The sequence below is a fragment of the Eleutherodactylus coqui genome, chromosome 6, assembly GCF_035609145.1.
Source record: "Eleutherodactylus coqui strain aEleCoq1 chromosome 6, aEleCoq1.hap1, whole genome shotgun sequence".
NCBI lineage: Eukaryota > Metazoa > Chordata > Amphibia > Anura > Eleutherodactylidae > Eleutherodactylus > Eleutherodactylus coqui.
The window spans coordinates 139,264,637-139,283,908 of record NC_089842.1 but is presented as its reverse complement, the minus strand read 5'-3'; the positions used below and the strand labels follow the sequence as shown (position 1 = coordinate 139,283,908).

Genomic DNA, 19,272 nt, shown 5'->3' with positions numbered 1-19,272 from the left:
TATAATCTCTTATCTGTTTCGGTTCCGACTCAGGATAGAACTGAACATACAGCATTGCCTATAATGGGGTTAGGTTCCTGCTCAGCTGTCCGGCTTTTAGACAGAAGAAAAAGTGCTGATGCAGCGCTTTTTCTTCCAGTATTTTGAGCAGGATCGGTGGTGGAACATCCGAATGGAGATTCCAACAGAGTTGAAATTAGCCTTTGGCCTCTCTGACACAGGCCTTTACAGAAACGCAGCGTTTACAGCAGATTCTGCCCAGTTTTAGCAGCGCTGGCGTGCGTTATGCCAGCGTTCTCAGCACAGCCAAGGCTGCTGATCAAAAGAAAAAAAAAACAATACTCACCTGGCTGGTGAAGTTGCTGTCCCTGGCGCCGCTGTCAGGATCTTGTGAAGCCGGCCGATTGCTATGATTGGCTTTCGCCGTTGAGTGACAGCCGCCTGAGCCAGCATTGGATGCGTCCATTCACAGCCATTCAATGAGTGAATGTGATTGGACGCATCGAGCACGCTCAACCAATCGGAGCAATCTCTCATTGGAGGCAGGGATTTCGATTTCCCCATCACCAGAGGAAAAAGTTCCTCTGCCGGCTGCCAAGTCCCGAGAGCGCCACTGGGGACAGCGACATCACCTACAAGGTGAGGATTTTTTATTTTTTTTTGACTCGAAGTGTAGCTAGGGAGTTTAGTGCTGCCAAAAGTGCGATACCAAGTTGTGTTGCGATTTGGTAGCGCTGAAACCCCTGCCCATTCATTTCCATGGGCAACATAGGGCTGAAAACGGCCCAAAAAAAACATGCACCGCTGTCAAAGCGAAGCATTGAAGACGCTGCGTTTTCAGCCTTGTGTGAGCAGCCCCAGTTAAATGAATGGGAACATTATACAGCATTTAACGCAGCGCTAAACACTGTACAAAAACGCCTGTGTGAGGGAGGCCTCAGGGCTCCTTCACATAGGCATATTTGTACACGCCATATGCAGAAAACGGAACCCAATAACAGCAATGAGTTCGGTCACACTGCTGAGGTGGTTGCACAGTATGCGAGAAGATGCATAGTACGCTGCGTAATTCCTCTGGAAGAACACATCTGGATGTAATTAGCCATTTTAAGTGGTGCAGTTTGTATCTTGTGCGCAAATGAACATGCCCAGCAGTTTAAAAAAAAAGAGTGAAGTACGCTGAGAGGGGTTGGGGGGAAATCAATACTCACCTTGCAGGTGTTGGTGGGGTGCCCAGCGCCGCTCTCTGGACAGGCGGCTGGGCACTTGTTCAGCCGGCAGAGGATGTTTTGTAAACCCTCTGTCGGGTTTACAAGGGGCCAGCCCCATTGAAATAAATTGGAGCGGTGTATAGAATTCAGTGCAGCGCTAAACACTGTACAAAAACTTTCGGTGAGGGAGGACTTAGCACCTGGTCCAGTTTGGCGACTGAACCACTCACTGAAGACCACAGGAGCATATTTTTCATCAGTACTCATTATTTTATGTCCATAAGGCCCGATGCAGAGTGGTGTATTTGCATTGCAGAATCCACAGCACATACTGCCCATAGATATGTTATTGAAAGTTGCTTTTCCATATCCACAAGCGGAAGTCAATTGCAATTTTCCACTCGTGGAGGTAAAAATTGCAGCATGTACTATTTCAGTACGGACGGCTTCCAGTGAAGGCAATGGAAGCCATCCGATCCGTAGCTGATACTTATGCAGTATGCTCTAATCAAGAACATGGGAAAGTACACTAGGCTATGGCTGTGACAAATACAGTAAGACACCAACGCTCATATGCATTTCAGATCTGACAAACTGCGAACTCCTTCACTCAGATTTTGATCAAAACATGAGGGCCCATCCAGGCAAACCTTACGCGATAAGTTCTTAACATCTCTCTCGGCCAAAAGCCTTCAAATTCATAGGGAAGCGGCATACCTGGCTACATACTCTCCATTCAGCCATCTGTCCCAGGTGCTTCAATGAGACTATATAGCCAGGTATCCTACTTTCCCGTTCATTTGGAGGCTTTTGGCCAGTATGCATTCACTTCAAATTGAACATGATGCAAGCACTGCCCAGCATGGGGTGTGTACATAACATACGGGCCAAACCATTCCCACTAGGCTCTTAAAATATAGTGATTGCCTCTAAATCCGGGAGAGAACTGCAACAAGATGATTACAAGATCAGGAGACATAAGATATTTATTAACTTAATGTTTTTTTTTTTACCAAGTCAAATGAATGCTCTGTGCATCGACTCTTGGACTAATAAAGAGGCTTCATTTACACTTTAGCATTCAGTAAGTTTTTTTTTTTTTTGTTAAAGCAAATATCAAAAATATCCATATTATTTAAGGCATACCCTATACAAATTACTTAACGTAAAACACACAGTGTTTGCATGAACACAGCCCTACACCTTGTATGATAGAGAACACAATCATACCTAATCCCCATAATTAATTGCTAGTTTTAGACCACCAATGGACTGTGTGTGCTCTGATTGGCTACAGCCGTTAACGGGATTAGCACTGGCCAATCAGAGAGCAGTGTACATTAGGTAGTTAGAAAATTGCTGGTAGCTATCGCACTGTGCCAAAAACAAAAGTCCAGAACTAGCCGATTGGAGGGGAGACAAGAGAAGTAATATAGGTACAATACCCCCTTCCCCTCGTCCCAGAACCAAAGGGTTGCTTTAAGTTTTTTTTAAACCGGAAAAAAAAACCCTCAGATGAGGGAAGAGTTATACGTGGCAGTCATGTCCTTTACACCATTAATACTTTAGTAACTTCTGTCTGAAATGTTAGGAGGAAAGTAACAAATAGTCCGCAGCAGAAGGTGGTGAGCGGCCTCACACACTGATGGTACGGAAAACATTAAAGCCAGATAGAGCTGTGCTAATGACTACTCCTGGGCACTGTGGATGCCAGTGTAACTCCTTAATGTCCTTTTCTCCTTGGTGAACAAACAGCAGCTGTGGTGGGATGGCTTGTAACGTAGAATCTTCTGCTTCACCCTCCTGATCTCGCTCCACCGCCAGATCCCACTGCGTTATCTGATCATCAGCGCCAGCAGCTGCAAACACCCCGCTGTCTGTAGGATGCCACTCAACAGATGTGATCGGGGCCGTGTGCTGCTTAAACCGGGCCACACTTACTCCTTTCTGTGAAGAAAAGGGAACCGCTAGTTGAGAAGTCTAAACATTTACTAAAAACATAAAACATCTAAAGAACAGAAATTAATGTTTTGAGATGACCCTTAGGAGGGTGGCTGTTGAGGTCTCCCACTCAGACCTCTCCCTTCCATGGACAACTATTACATGGCTGCTGCAGGTGAAATCATGCACTTAGGCCGGCTTCACACGAGTGAGAAAGTTATGTAAAATATTAACTTTATCATGGCAGCCACAAATACAGAAGTAGATGGCGATTTGTTAGGGGTTCTCCATCAACGGAACTCCTCAAATCAGTTGCCAAGTGCTCTTAAAAGGGTCTCTTGGCTTTAGCTGATGGGTGGGGTACTTAAAGGGGTTATCCCGCGCCGAAACGGGTTTTTTTTTTTTTCAATAGGCCCCCCGTTCGGCGCGAGACAAACCCAATGCATGTGTTAAAAAAAAAAAACCGTTTAGTACTTACCCGAATCCCCGCGCTGCGGCGACTTCTTCCTTACCTTAGCAAGATGGCCGCCGGGATCTTCACCCACGATGCACCGCGGGTCTTCTCCCATGGTGCACCGTGGGCTCTGTGCGGTCCATTGCCGATTCCAGCCTCCTGATTGGCTGGAATCGGCACACGTGACGGGGCGGAGCTACGAGGACCAGCTCTCCGGCACGAGCGGCCCCATTCACCAGGGAGAAGACCGGACTGCGCAAGCGCGTCTAATCGGGCGATTAGACGCTGAAATTAGACGGCACCATGGAGACGAGGACGCTAGCAACGGAACAGGTAAGTGAATAACTTCTGTATGGCTCATAATTAATGCACGATGTACATTACAAAGTGCATTAATATGGCCATACAGAAGTGCATAACCCCACTTGCTTTCGCGGGACAACCCCTTTAAGGCACTGAGGTGTATTACAACCTGCAGAGGACAGTTATGAAGTGGCTGTGGCCAAGTAGTAGTACTGATAAAATATCCATTGCTATATGAAGCTACCATGTGTACTATGCTCCCCATATTACACCATCTAGTGGATTGTGCTTCGGGAGCAGAGACGGACAATGCTGCAGAACACAAGGCCTTCTCTGCTGGCCGCTCCCCTTACATCGTACACTGAACACATACGGTTATTTCTGGAACATGCCAGGTGTTCCTTGCACAACACTCACTTGAAATTGACGCAAGTCCCAAATCTTGAGGAGGCCGTCATCTCCCCCACTGAGGATGAAAGGTTCCTGGCTGTTCCAGCTGATCACATTGACATCACTTTCATGCGCCTGGCTGGCGCTTAGCATGCACGCCTTATTAGGTGCTGCTCGGATATCCCAAATACGAATAGAAGCGTCGACTGAGCAGGAGGCAAAAACCTGTTAAGCATAATTACCATTAGTTACTTAACATATCCAACTGTGGTAGTGTCATTACATATTCCTTATATGTACGGTAAGACATTAGGATAGACTATTGCCATGCGATCGGTACTATAGTGAAGGGCTCCAGACAACGCTCAAGTAAATGTGGCCGAGTGCAGTACCATGCCCAGCCACATAAACGACAACTTGTGGATAGGTGTGGCACAGTTTCTGGGAGAAACCAGACATTTTTATAATAAATTGGGCCATATACAGTACAATATCTTGAAGATGCAAACTTTCTCCCTTTCAAGTCAAAAGTCTCACTGACCAAAGATGAGCGAAACATTGCATCTATATTCTGCTATACAGTTTAGCTCTTATCTGCTACATGTGAGCAGTTTTATTTTTGCACACATTTTCCAGCTGCAGTAATTGGGATGCACATTTCTATATACAGTGGTGCCTTGGCTTAAAAGTTTAATTTGTTCTGTGACGGAGCTCTTAATCCAAAATACTCTTATGTCAAATCAGTTTTCCCCACTGAATCCGTTCTGGACCTCCCAAAACACGACATCAATTCCTTTTGTTTTTTCAGTATCTCTGCTTGCTGTCACGGAAAGACACAAGAGGAACGTTGGTCCTGATCACCATCACAGCACTCATTCTAGAAATCAGATTTCTTTTTTGTAGTGTCGGAAAAAAATGTCACCATAATATCACCAGTACAGATATTGGGTTCTTGGTAGTAAATGGTTCCCATTCAGTGACAGCAAGAAGACACCCTAACAGACAGGAGTAGTGACTAACAAGGACTAGAGAGAGCTGAAGATGTGGCTGTATTTGAGAGGGTTCCGCAGTTCACCCCTATAATATGGTAATGGCAGAGCTGTGACATAACAGACCACCAGGCAGTCAGCAAAGGAGTACAGAGGCTCCCTATGCCCATAAAGCTGCCTGCGGGGCAGCCGACTCGTCCCCGTCACTCCCCACAATGCTTCTCCCTCACCTGCTACAGCCTGCAGGCTTCTGATTGGCTGCTGCGCCGTGTGACATAACGAGATTCCCGGAGACAGCGGCGGCACTGCGCGTGCACAGTGATGTCACCTATCTGGTGGAATGCAGAAGCAGGCTCGTAACCTGAGGCTTTGCTCTTAAAATCAGAGCAGAAATTTGGGAGAGAGCCTGCTCGCAAGTCAAGAAGCTCGCAAGCCGAGGCACCACTGTACATTCCTGTAGCTAGAATGCTAAAAAGTTTGTTACACAGTGTTAAGTGCAGATTTCTATTTACCGTAGCTTCATTTGGTGACCATTGTAGATCCTCCACAGACTTTGTATGACCAGCGAAAGGCCTTTGGTCAACATGCCATGTGCCTCCTTCTTTAGGGTTCCACAAATGAATGTTCTTGTTACAGTCCCCAGTAATCAATCGCCCTGGACAGAGAGATTATGAAAAAAAATAGATATACCAAGGTGAGTGTGAAAAGGTGTGTAGATACACAGGTTTTTGTGATGTAAATAAAGGCATCTTTAAGATGACCATGAAGAGTTAAAACAGCAGGTACAGAGCTAGAATTATTTGCGCAGCCACCACTTCTTGAGGGGAGGGCTGTCAGCAGTATCCTTAAGGGAAAAAAAAGAAAATTCAGCAAACTGCACCCTTAAATCTGGTTCAGGGATGTCGGATCTCCCCCTTTGGGACAACCCCGGGCTGACAGCCTTGCTCTCCATCCCAGACACCCACTACTGGACCAAACTGGGAGTTACCACGATAGGTGACATATATAAGGAGGGAACATTCCCTACATTCACTCAGATGTGTGAACAGCTCCAGACCCCGCAATTACAATTATTTAGGTTTTTTCAGCTGAGACATGCGCTGAACACTCAATTCCCTCCGACTTCTACCCAAATCTCAAAATTCCCCACGATCGGCATACTAAAATCACAGGGCCCCAAGGGTCTGATCTCAACCCTATATACACACCTACTCTCAGCAAAGCTAAACTCTACTCCACTGCTCGCCTTCGATAAATGGAAAGCTTGTATTCCATCCCTAACACCTGAAGAATGGACAGAAATAGAGGAATCCCACTTAACAGTATCCCCTGCTATAAACAAATTGATTCAACTATATATTATTCACCAATCATATATCACCCCTAGCCGTTTATGTAAAATGGGGAACACCCAGTCAAACTCCTGTCATAGGTGTAACCAACCGAACACGGACTTTTGGCATCTAATTTGGAACTGCCCAGATATTAAGACCTACTGGTCCAATGTATTATTTCAGATAAACCAACTACTAGAACCCCCTCACACTATAAATGCAGACCCCAAGATAATTTTGTTTGGAATATTGGAGGAGGAGCAATGGCCAAAATATAGAAGTGTATTTCTTAAAGAAGTACTTTTCCTAGCACGTAAAGAGATAGCCATGCACTGGATGGCCACAGATTCGCACTCGACCACACAATGGATTCAACTCGTAAATTCGATAATCCCATACGAAAAAAATTCTATACCAGAACAGAGGGTGCCCAAACAAACACCACAAGATCTGGGGCCCATGGCTGGAGTCCTACTCCACGCTGCCCGCAGACTAAACAGCACACCAACAGGAACAAAGATACGACCAGCACGGATTGCTTCAGTTTAATAGGTTTATGTTTATTTAGATTATATAAAATTCTAGACATGCACAATGCAAAGAATCCATTTTGTTAGATAAAAAACAATAAACATGCGAATAGAACATGAAGATACAGCTAAAGTAAACCTCAGCTGAAAATACTAAGTTGCAGATTTAAAGTGCAATGCTTTCTTTAGTTTGGTAAATTCCATAAACTGCGTAAACAATTGTATGTATGACATAAGACTGAACTCTAACATCCTACATTTCTCCTTTCTGTATCGTATATTATATGTGACAAATAAAGTGAAGTTAAAAAAAAATCTGGTTCAGGGAGCCAACAGCCACCGTTTTAGCATTTAGAAGTGTCAGTGAATGGCTCTCGTTAGAAACGTTGTATATATTGGAGAGTGAGAAAATCAATGAAATCACCAATTTGGTTGCTTTATTTTTAATATCTTTGCTCAGCTCTTTGTATACATCTAATCCCGTCAGCTCTCCTGGCATGTCAACAAATACTTGAACTTCCCATAACATAGCGATTCTGGAGTATCTTCTCTAAAAAAACATCTTGTAATATTCCTTAATTATTCCTCCTGGAAATTTATGAATAAATGGACAATGGGTGTTAGCATTCCTCTTGGCAAAAAGGTGTGTCCATGCAGTGTTACTATGGGCACTGACTGGATAATGTCAAGCTGTGCGGGGACACACCCCTTTGACAGGAGGAATGGTAACACCATTCATAGATCTCTAGTAGGAGCAGCAGAGGAACATAATGCAAAGTTCTAAGAAAAATGCTCCAGAACTGTTCATTTTTAGTGGCGACGGGTCCTCCTTAAGCATCAATATATACATGGATTGCCTACCTGCTGTCTTTGGAGACCAATCCATGGCAAAACCCTCAGTCATATGACCAGAAAAAGAGAAGACTGGTTTGATTTTAGTTTGTTCTTCTTTGAGAAATGCAGCCAATGTCTGGGAGTCCGACACCGCTGCCAGCTGCTTCTGCAGATCGTAGATTTCTACTTGACCTTTTTCTGACCAAACTGCAGCGACTGGAGTGTCCATAAGTGTAGACACCTGAAAATATAAAAAAAACATGACTGATCTCAACTGGTTCTATAATGTTCCCCCTAACGTGACTTGCCAAACAGTTTATGCCATAATATAATACGTGATATATACACACACTCTTATAGCACGTTGTGAAAATATGACCTTTACTGTAAAGGCAAAACAAATGCTTACACAGGTTGTACCAAGATGCACACCCCCCTTTTAAGAAGGTTAACCCTTTCCAATCCAATGTCGGGCCTGCCCCGACATCATTTTCCTCCACAGCTCCAATGTCGGGGCAGGCCCGACACTGCAGTGCAGGAGTGCATCTGCACCCGATCATCAGACACATTGGGTGCAGATACACTGGTCCCCATCGAGGACCCCCTAGGAGAAGGCAGAAAGGGTTTTTAACCCTTTCTGCCTTCTCCTTTACACATTACATAGCGCTCAATTAGCGCTATGTAATGCATAGAGATTCCGGCCGGCCGGCGATCATGTGACCGCCGGTGTTACCTGACCCCCGGCGGTCACATGAACTCCGAGCCGGGAGCCTGCACTGTGGGACCTGCTTACCTGACCGGCGTCTTGCGCGTTCTCCTTCTGTCTCCCGGCCCGGCGATCATGTGACCGCCAGGTGCCACCTGACCCCAGCAGTCACATGATCGCCGACCCGGGAGGCAGAAGGAGAATGCGGAAGACGCCGGACAGGTAAGCAGGTCCCTCCACGGTGCAGTGAGCACCTGCACCCTCCTGAACTCTGTCAGTTCAGGAGGGTGCAGAGAAAATGTATTTTTTCTCACCCATTTTCCCCAGCTCCAATTTGGAGCTGGGGAGAATGGGTGAGAAAAAATAAATGGATTGGAAAGGGTTAAGCTTGAAATAATCAGCTGAGCGCCCGGGTTTGGTTCTCGGCATCCTGGGCAAACAGCAGCCAACTTGACTGTCCAAGATGAAGTAGAACAGGACGACCATTAACATGAATTGCCATCCTGTAACAGGGCAGCAGAAGGTCCGCGAGGACGGGAGTCACCATTACCGAGTGGTTCTCGGATGCCATCTTGACACAACCCCTTTGAGGCTTCATCAAAAGGAAACCAAGAATCTCTTGTATTTACCCGAATTCTGTTAATTCCACCATAGTGAGGGACCATAGCTAACTCTAACTGCGGATTCCTCTCCTCTTCATCCTCATCTTCACTTTCACTGCTTTCAGAATCAGATTCGCTTTTCTTCTCTTTGCTGGTTCGGTGTAGATTGTGCATCTTCATCACCAGTATCCTGAACACCACATACAGGAGCATATGAAGCACATACATCATCACCATCTAGTTTAGAACAACTCTTGTAGTAACCATTCACATTTTCACAAGATCTTATAATGGAACCAACCCAAGACTTTCAGTAGCTGGGACCCAGGTCTGTACAATGGAAGTGTTGGGAGAGGAGAATACATACCATATCAACATTGATGCCCGACATGAGTGGCAATGCAAAACCTACCCATGACGGCCTATCAACTGCAATTACCAAGTGACGTCCCAAATATATCTAGGCTGCCACTAAGCAATTATTATAAGGGGCTGTCCCATGAAAATAAGTTATCTACAGGAAAGGTGATAAGTGTTTGGGTTCCACACCGATCACAAGAATTGAGTCCTGAGTGTCCCTAAATGAATGGAGTGATGGTCAGACTTGTGCACTACTGCTCCATTCATTTTTAAAGGGGATAGTACCAGAATTACACATTATTCCCCATTTAAGGTTTAGGGGATGACTTGCTGATTGGTAGGGGTTGGTTTTAATCTTGCCACTTATACCTCTGCCAATCCCAAGAAAGGAAGTCCCTTATCTCCCGTTCCTCCTCACAGTGAGGAGAATGAATGGAGCAACAGCTACACAGTGGTGGTGCCGCTCCATTCATTTTCAGTGGGACTACCAAGACAGCCAAGCGGCAAGCCCTCGGGTACTTCCATTAGCTCCACTAAAATGAATGAAGCACTGACTGCACATGCTTGGCCAGTGTTGCATTCACTGTGATGTGACTGCAATGAGAGAAGCATCCCTGCAGTGAAAAGAGGAGGGCAAGAGACCCCCTGTTCTCAGAATCAGTGGAGGTCTCAACAGTGAGACCCCCACCAATCCGCAAGTTATCTGCTATCCTGCAGGTATGGAGTAACTTGTAATTCTGGTACAACCCTTTGAGAGGGAGAGTGTAAGGCTGTGATCACACAGCCATCATGTCTCTATTATATCTAAAAGTGGTTGCCCATTATTGATGGGAGTCCTAGCCTCAGGAAACATCAACATTCTCGATTGACTGTTTCGCATTTCAGGACTCTGGCTGATCAGCATGTACGAAGCACAAAGCTCCGTTCCCATTGCAGCCACTGATGCGGCTAATGCAGGCGCAGCTCCTAACAGTTGCTGACGCTTCAGTGCCAATCAGCCGCCTCTAGAAAATGGAGGTAGCATCCCGATTGGTGAATATCAGCAAGTGAACTGTTTATACATTTGTACAACTCCCCCTCGTGTGGTGATGGATCAGACAGGAATACATGCATTGTACCTGTTGCCTTGTGCACCGTCTGCCTGAGTCCCAGCACACAGGAACAAAGTCAGCGGGTAATCTGTACGACCGTCCCCCAAGTTGTCCGGGATGACATCGAAACTGAGACATGGTGACCCTAGAAAGTGAGGACAGGTGTCATTATGTAGACTGTAGAGATCAGCAAATCATGATCACTATGAGCATCGGCCCCACCTGTCTGCGCCTGATGGTAGAGCACATATGCATCCTGGTCCATCACCAGCTCCTCGCCGTCCTTCAGGGGCTCCATGCCCGGCAGATACACTTTCTGAGAACCTTCCTCTTTCTCTTGCTCCTCCTCGTTTTCCTCCATGATATCATCATCTTCCTCACTCTCCGTCTCCTCCATGTCTTCCTCTTCTCCCTCCTCCGTATCGTTCCATGTAGGTTTCCCCTTGCTGGCCATGTTGGAGTAGGTAGAATGTCACTTCAGGTGGAGAGGTTTTTTTTCCCAACAACCTGTATTGACAAAAGCTAAAGAAAGAAGAATATATCTATTAGATATTACACACGCTGCAACAAGCTCTACGCAGTCAAAATTTGCTTACTTGAAACTTCTTATTTCCTGGAGTCTGAAGGCAGCACAGCAAGGGTTAAGTTCCTATGGTACCTGGTTGTACAGAAGAAAAGGCCATAATTAGAGGGATTAATGAGATTGGAGACAAGGAAGCACTCTTGTAAACTTTAAGCAATACAGTTTATTAGGGGGGACAAAGCGGCGCTGCCCCCGGACTGCAGGAAATAAGGCAGTCCAAGTAAGCACATTGTGGCTTTCCTGGTCATTCGGGCAGCACAGGAAGGATTTGAGAAGCAATATTTACGTGGGAAGGGAGGAGGGGGGGGGGGGGATAGTAGCATTCATGAAAGACTGAACACTGTAAAGCCGAGATGTCACGTCTGTAGTGTGTGCAGAACATTGAGCTAGATGGCCATGTTGTGGCTCACAGATGTGAAGCGGACTCTGCCCAGGATGGAGCCGTCGCACATACTGAATGGGCTTGTACGCTTTCCCAAAGGGCCAAGACCTTCTGAAGTACAGCAATGGAAAGGTACAACTTGTAATCCCATTAGAGAGAGAAGCTTTACTGCCTGTTTTCCCTTATTAGCTCCTTGGAGTTGGATGAACAGAGACTCTTGACTTGCGGAATGGCTGAGAGCCTTGGATTTAATGGATTACAGCTCTGAGGTCTAATGAACGCAGCATTTCTTGCTCTGGACTTTGATGATCAGGATGAAAGACAAAAACTTCCTAATTAACATTGGTCTTGGAAGCTAGAGGACCGGGTAAAGTCCCGACAACAATGCAGCGTGTCAAATCTGGGAAGTAGGGCTTCTTGATGGAGAATACCTGCAATTCAGTTCTTGTGACGGAGGCGACAGCTACTAGAAAGCAGGTTTTCCCATGTAATTTTAACCCCTTAACGCTACAGTACATAGTTACGTCCTGCAGCGTCAGGGTATGTATGAAGGGGGATCGCGGCGCGACCCCTCATAATACAGCGCAGGCTGTTCATTACAGCTGACACACACGGGCAATAGCTGCAGTTAGCCACGTTGCTGATCGCCACTATTAACCCTTTAAATGCCGCTGTCAATTCTGAGAGCAGCATTTAAATCCCCCGCAATGAGATCGCAGGAAGCCGTGCAGGTGTCATGGCAGCCAGGGGCCTTCTGCAAAGCCCCAGAGCCGTCTTAGCAGGCTGCCTATCAAGCCATCAGCCTGATCTTTTATGCAGCATAAACTATGAGCGATCAGCTGATCGTTCAGTTTAAACAGCGGCCGTTCAGTACTGAACAGCGGCTGTGTTATGCGAATGGAGGGGCGCAGGGGAGCAAATTCTCCTGCACTGCCCCCCCCTGCTGGCCACTCAGTGAGCGAGACAGCTCTGCTAGCTCCCGTGTGACAGCGTGGACACACAGGGACAAGTGTTGGGCATTGTTTGCCGGACCCTCGTCCTGTGTAAATGGGCCTTTAGGGCAATCCTCATTACTATCACCCGTTTGCAGTCTTTTTACCCCGCGTAGGCCGGTCTCACATGTTCAGATTTGAATTGTGGATTCCGCGATTGTCCTAAAGTACAGGACGGTTCCTCATTGTGTTTCAGATGTTTTGATATATAATATGTATGGTTTTGGATTATAGGGCGCATACAGCGACAGTTTTGGTTGGCGTCAGCTTTGGGTCATTTTCTTTTTTTATGTAGATTGGTTAATTTTATTCTGTAATTTCTTCTTACTTATTTTTGTAACTATTTTATTTTTACTATGTCCCCCATGACGTTATATAGGACCTCTGGGGGACAATCGAGTCTTTTTTTTAATTTGACACTTTTGCACTGTAGCTGTGGCATCCATAGGAGCCCCAGTTACAGGGAAAAACCTCCCTTGTAGTGACAATAGTCACTGGCAGAGCTGATCAGGGTCTGTTGGGATCCTGCAGCCCTCCTGTGCCAGGGATCACCCGGCAGTCACGTGATCGCTGGGTCACATAGCAGAAGTTCCACTTCCACTTCTTAGTATGTAGCGCTCATTGAGTGCTACACATTTATGTGGAAAAGGAGAAGCGGTTAAAAGCCTCCTCTTGGTTGTCAGCTGTGACTAACAGCTGAGGACCAGACCTGCTGGATTGCAGAAGCAGGGCTTTAATCCCCGCCGTATTTCTGCAATCGTGTGGGATTAAAGCCCAGGACCGAGCGCCCTAAATTTAACACACTTGGTCCTTAAAGGGGTTGTCCTGCGCCGAAACGGGTTTATTTTTTTTTTCAATAGCCCCCCCGTTCGGCGCGAGACAAACCCGATGCAGGCATAAAAAAAACAAACCGTCCAGTACTTACCTGAATCCCCGCGCTCCGGCGACTTCTGACTTACCTTGTGAAGATGGCCGCCGGGATCTTCACCCTCGGTGGACCGCAGGTCTTCTGTGCGGTCCATTGCCGATTCCAGCCTCCTGATTGGCTGGAATCGGCACGTGACGGGGCGGAGCTACGAGGAGCCGCTCTCCGGCACGAGCGGCCCCATTCAGAAAGGAAGACGACCGGACTGCGCAAGCGCGTCTAATCGGGCGATTAGACGCTGCTATTTGACGGCACCATGGAGACGAGGACGCTAGCAACGGAACAGGTAAGTGAATAACTTCTGTATGGCTCATATTTAATGCACGATGTACATTACAAAGGGCATTAATATGGCCATACAGAAGTGTATAGACCCACTTGCTGCCGCGGGACAACCCCTTTAAGCGATTAAAACATGTGATTCTTACCTACATGAAATATCTCATGTAAAGCAATGCCAAGTTGGCACAAAACACATGGCACTCACAGAGAAACTGCAGATTTTAAGAGTACAACCGGTCCAAAAGTCTCAATATCACAAGTGTAACCTGGCTTTAGGAACTATGTAATATGCATCAGAGCCCGGCGCGTACAGAGGCTGTGTGTAGCAGAGCCCGGCGCGTACAGAGGCTGTGTGTAGCAGAGCCCGGCGCGTACAGAGGCTGTGTGTAGCAGAGCCCGGCGCGTACAGAGGCTGTGTGTAGCAGAGCCCGGCGCGTACAGAGGCTGTGTGTAGCAGAGCCCGGCGCGTACAGAGGCTGTGTGTAGCAGAGCCCGGCGCGTACAGAGGCTGTGTGTAGCAGAGCCCGGCGCGTACAGAGGCTGTGTGTAGCAGAGCCCGGCGCGTACAGAGGCTGTGTGTAGCAGAGCCCGGCGCGTACAGAGGCTGTGTGTAGCAGAGCCCGGCGCGTACAGAGGCTGTGTGTAGCAGGGCCCGGCGCGTACAGAGGCTGTGTGTAGCAGGGCCCGGCGCGAACAGAGGCTGTGTGTAGCAGGGCCCGGCGCGTACAGAGGCTGTGTGTAGCAGGGCCCGGCGCGTACAGAGGCTGTGTGTAGCAGGGCCCGGCGCGTACAGAGGCTGTGTGTAGCAGAGCCCGGCGCGTACAGAGGCTGTGTGTAGCAGAGCCCGGCGCGTACAGAGGCTGTGTGTAGCAGAGCCCGGCGCGTACAGAGGCTGTGTGTAGCAGAGCCCGGCGCGTACAGAGGCTGTGTGTAGCAGAGCCCGGCGCGTACAGAGGCTGTGTGTAGCAGAGCCCGGCGCGTACAGAGGCTGTGTGTAGCAGAGCCCGGCGCGTACAGAGGCTGTGTGTAGCAGAGCCCGGCGCGTACAGAGGCTGTGTGTAGCAGAGCCCGGCGCGTACAGAGGCTGTGTGTAGCAGAGCCCGGCGCGTACAGAGGCTGTGTGTAGCAGAGCCCGGCGCGTACAGTGGCTGTGTGTAGCAGAGCCCGGCGCGTACAGAGGCTGTGTGTAGCAGAGCCCGGCGCGTACAGAGGCTGTGTGTAGCAGAGCCCGGCGCGTACAGAGGCTGTGTGTAGCAGAGCCCGGCGCGTACAGAGGCTGTGTGTAGCAGAGCCCGGCGCGTACAGAGGCTGTGTGTAGCAGAGCCCGGCGCGTACAGAGGCTGTGTGTAGCAGAGCCCGGCGCGTACAGAGGCTGTGTGTAGCAGAGCCCGGCGCGTACAGAAGCCGTGTGCGGCAGAGCCCAGTGTGTCCGTCATATCATGTCTGACGCTCGGCTCTGCTACCTGCAGGTTCTATACACACATACAACCTGTGGATACAGCTGTGTGCAGTACACTTATTACTGATGTGATATGAACTGTAGAGCCGCCCCACTACATCTATCCCGCCGGCCCAGCACGGCTCCACGTGTTCCAGGCGCCCCGTACCTCACAGCCCGGCATGGGCAGCACAGCTTTGCAGGAAGTAAGAGCTCTGCCGAGATCTCGCGAGACTTCCAATTCCCGCACATGCTCAGAGAGCGGAGCCCGGCGCAGACTGCACAGGTGGCCTGCTCCTAGGAAGAGCTGTGCTTGTGATCGGTGTCCGGGCACCCTCGGAGTGCTCGCTGCCACCCCAGAACACACAGAGCGTCCCTGCCATTCAGTGACAAGTGCTTCCTTGTCTGCGGGGTGTATAAGGGGCCTGTCTGCCCTCTCATTACTCCTGCTAATGATGCGTCACTTCTTCATGCCCGAACGCAATATGCTACATTGGAGTTCCACACGCGGATGTGCGCAAAAAGCGTTAGATCGCAGCACAGTTTTTCAGGCAGAATTAGGACCATAAAATCCCTTATTGAGTTCTGAGTGTGAACAAACTGTGATGGCGGCTGTCCGCAGGCGGGTGGAAACGCAGTGGTATCCGCCCCTGTGCCCGGCCGGTGACCCCGCGTACCTCTCTGGAATCTTCTTAATCTGTACTGCAGGTGGTCCGGCCAGCACACATGCACAGCGTAGATCATGCCGTGCCGCCGCTAGGTGATGACGCAGATGCCGTGACCTTACCGCAGTGATGATTGCAGAAGGGCCGCGGGTCGGACGGCTTCCGTTGACTTTGATGGAGGCCGTCCTCACTGAATCTACCTAAAATAGAGCATGCTGCAGCTTTTCCTCGCAAGTTGAAAATCGCAATTGATTTCCGCCCGTGTGCGGGCAGCCTAAGGCTAATTTCACATGGGCGAGTGTGATATTGGGCCGTGCAACTTGGCCCAATGTTGGGGTTGGGAATGTGCGATTTCCCTGCAGAGGCGAGGCGCTTTTTACACACAAACACATCACTTCAGGGACGCAGCGCGGCTGTCAGCATTGGCGAGTGTTTCCTATTGATTTCAATGGGAATCCTTGCATTGCATCGCGTGCAGCTCGCGGGCGCCCAAAGATAGCACATAAAAAAATCTCATGTGTATTCAAAAGAATGGCGGTCATATTTGTGCGACATCTGTGCGTCTCATAACGCATAAATCTTGCACGATTTTCTCAGCCGGGTGAAAACGACCTAGGGGCTCCTTCACACGGGCGCATGTGGGCTGTACGTTACACGCATAATACGCAGTCCTAGAAGCCCACAGAATTACATTGGGCCACGCTGACCTGCCATTTTCTTACACATGTATAGTGTGTGTAACAAACCCGCAGCATCAGAGGCGTAACTTGAAGCTCCCAGGCCCCGATGCAAAACCTGTAACAGGGTCCGCAACTATAATGCTTTATTCCTAGTACTGGGCTCCCTATATGGAGAAGAGAGGCCTTATGGGCCCCCTAAGGCTCCTGGGCCTGGGTGCAACCGCATCCCCTGCATCCACTATAGTTACGCCCCTGCGCAGCATGTTTTACTGTGCTGCACATTACGCACATGGCAGAGCTGGATTCCGTATGTGGGTTCCCACAGAGGCTGTAACCGTGGCTGGCGACCCCGCGCACCCGCTTTTTCTGTACTGCGGATGACTGCAGACTCTCGTTGTCGGTCATACACAGTACAGATTTTTTTTGTTAATGTTTGTTTTTCCCACACCGTCACTAGCTGATGAAGCCGGTACCGGCAGCCTATCCGCTAAGTCACTTGTGGATGGACTGCGCATTGGACGGCTTCCATTGACTTCAATGGAAGCTGTTGGTGCAGATTCTGCACAAAAATAGAGCATTTGCAGAAATCGTAATCACTATCCGCTCATCTGAGTGGACATGTGAGAAGGTTCTATTTTCTCAGTAGGCGCGGAATATTGTGTATCGTCCACGCGAGGGACAATCACAGACTTTGCTATTGAAATCTGCTTGATGAAGCTGGCCTATCTAGGCAGGCTACATGTGTATTTGCTGCATACTGCATAGTACACCTGTAAAACTGCGCAGCCCACGTGCGTCCGTGCGAGTGAGGCCTTGGGCATCGTTTTTTGCGCATTGTTTTACTGCGTGCAGAGCTGCGTTTTCCTGCTTTTTTACAGAGTATGTTTGCGCAGTAACAACACAGGCGAACAAGCTGATGATGTCACAAGTTTTTTTTTCCTATTCCAGTGGCATAGTAATCTGCGTAAAAATGCAGTAAAGCTGTGCGACTGTTGCGCAACATTTTACGAATCTGGAGTCAGCGGTGACCCGGCGTTCTACCTCATATGGTACTGTGCATGACAGCGTATCACGCACACTGCCTTTTGCAGTACAACAGTCTTTGGCTAAATTTCTGGGTAGGGGGCTTTCACACCTGCCGGGGGGTTCCGCTTTCCTGCTGCATTTGGGGAGCAGGAAATCGGGATCCCTGCAGCCGAACAGTTCTGTCTCTGGACGGTCCCAAACAGCGCCGGGCGGACCCCACTGACTATAATAGGGTCTGCCCGCTTTCCACTCAGCTGCCTGGCTTTTGGGTGTAAAAATAAGTGCTGCATGCAGTGCTTTCTCTTCTGGTATTTGCAGCTGCGTTTGTAAGGCCGCCTTCATGTGCCGGGGCGCACAGGTTTTGCACAAATATGAACCCCATGTCTTTGAATGCGTTCATACACATGAGCAATTTTTATTCCCGCATCGCATGCGGAATCCAGTCCGCCCGCGTGAGCCTGACCTTGTAGTGATTGTGCTGAGCTTTGATCAGTGTTGTCTGAACAATGTTTTAATTGTTTTTACATTTGTGTCCTTATATATTCATAGGTGTTTAATAAAGTATCTTCTAGTAGTCTGCCTTTTGCTGCGCTGATATTGGTGCTGAGGTTTTTATGTACACACTTGCTTCTCTTTTGTTTTCTGACAGGCAGCTGAATTTGCTGCTATGGAAATTCGCACCAAAATGTGTGTCTTAAAGGGGTTGTCCCGCGCCGAAACGGGTTTTTTTTTTTTTCAACCCCCCCCCCCCCGTTCGGCGCGAGACAACCCCGATGCAGGGGTTAAAAAAGAACACCGGACAGTGCTTACCTGAATCCCCGCGCTCCGGTGACTTCTTACTTACCTGCTGAAGATGGCCGCCGGGAACTTCTCCCTCGGTGGACCGCAGGGCTTCTGTGCGGTCCATTGCCGATTCCAGCCTCCTGATTGGCTGGAATCGGCACGTGACGGGGCGGAGCTACACGGAGCCCCATTGAGAAAAGAAGAAGACCCGGACTGCGCAAGCGCGGCTAATTTGGCCATTAGACGGCGAAAATTAGTCGGCTCCATGGAAACGAGGACGCTAGCAACGGAGCAGGTAAGTGAAAAACTTCTTATAACTTCTGTATGGCTCATAATTAATGCATAATGTACATTACAAAGTGCATTAATATGGCCATACAGAAGTGTATAGACCCACTTGCTGCCGCGGGACAACCCCTTTAATGCAGATTTTGGTGTGGAATTCTCCATTTGTTGTGACCAAATTCTGCCCATCCTAAGGGTCCATTACACTGATAAACAAAGATTTTGCTACTGGGAGTAAAGCATGTTATGTGCATGAAATCAAGGGAGTTGAATCCAAATCTGAAGTCAAAATTCGCCTAGGATATCTAGATCTTACGTTATAGGCCAACTACCATCCCAACAGTGTGCCCCACAGCAAGGGCAGGATTGAGGCGCTCAACCCTAGGTCTCCAGACACAAACACTGCTGTTGTCAGTGCCCAAACTAAACCCAGATTCGATGTCGAAGATAACCCGGCAGACCAGTTTTGTTGTTCGCAACACCACT

General features: G+C 48.4%; 1 protein-coding gene across 1 annotated transcript; it reads right to left on the bottom strand.

Annotated features, from left to right (window-relative positions):
* Positions 1-2,194: 2,194 nt before the first annotated feature.
* Positions 2,195-15,602, bottom strand: GRWD1 (glutamate rich WD repeat containing 1). The gene is made up of 9 exons (XM_066607730.1): positions 15,517-15,602; positions 11,342-11,403; positions 10,968-11,267; positions 10,773-10,890; positions 9,322-9,484; positions 8,014-8,227; positions 5,801-5,943; positions 4,327-4,524; positions 2,195-3,158 (listed from the first exon to the last, which is right to left on the bottom strand). Exons 3-9 carry the CDS (start codon positions 11,197-11,199, stop codon positions 2,847-2,849), a joined length of 1,380 nt encoding a protein of 459 aa, XP_066463827.1. The 5' UTR covers positions 11,200-11,267; positions 11,342-11,403; positions 15,517-15,602; the 3' UTR covers positions 2,195-2,846.
* Between the last annotated feature and the right edge of the window lie 3,670 nt (positions 15,603-19,272).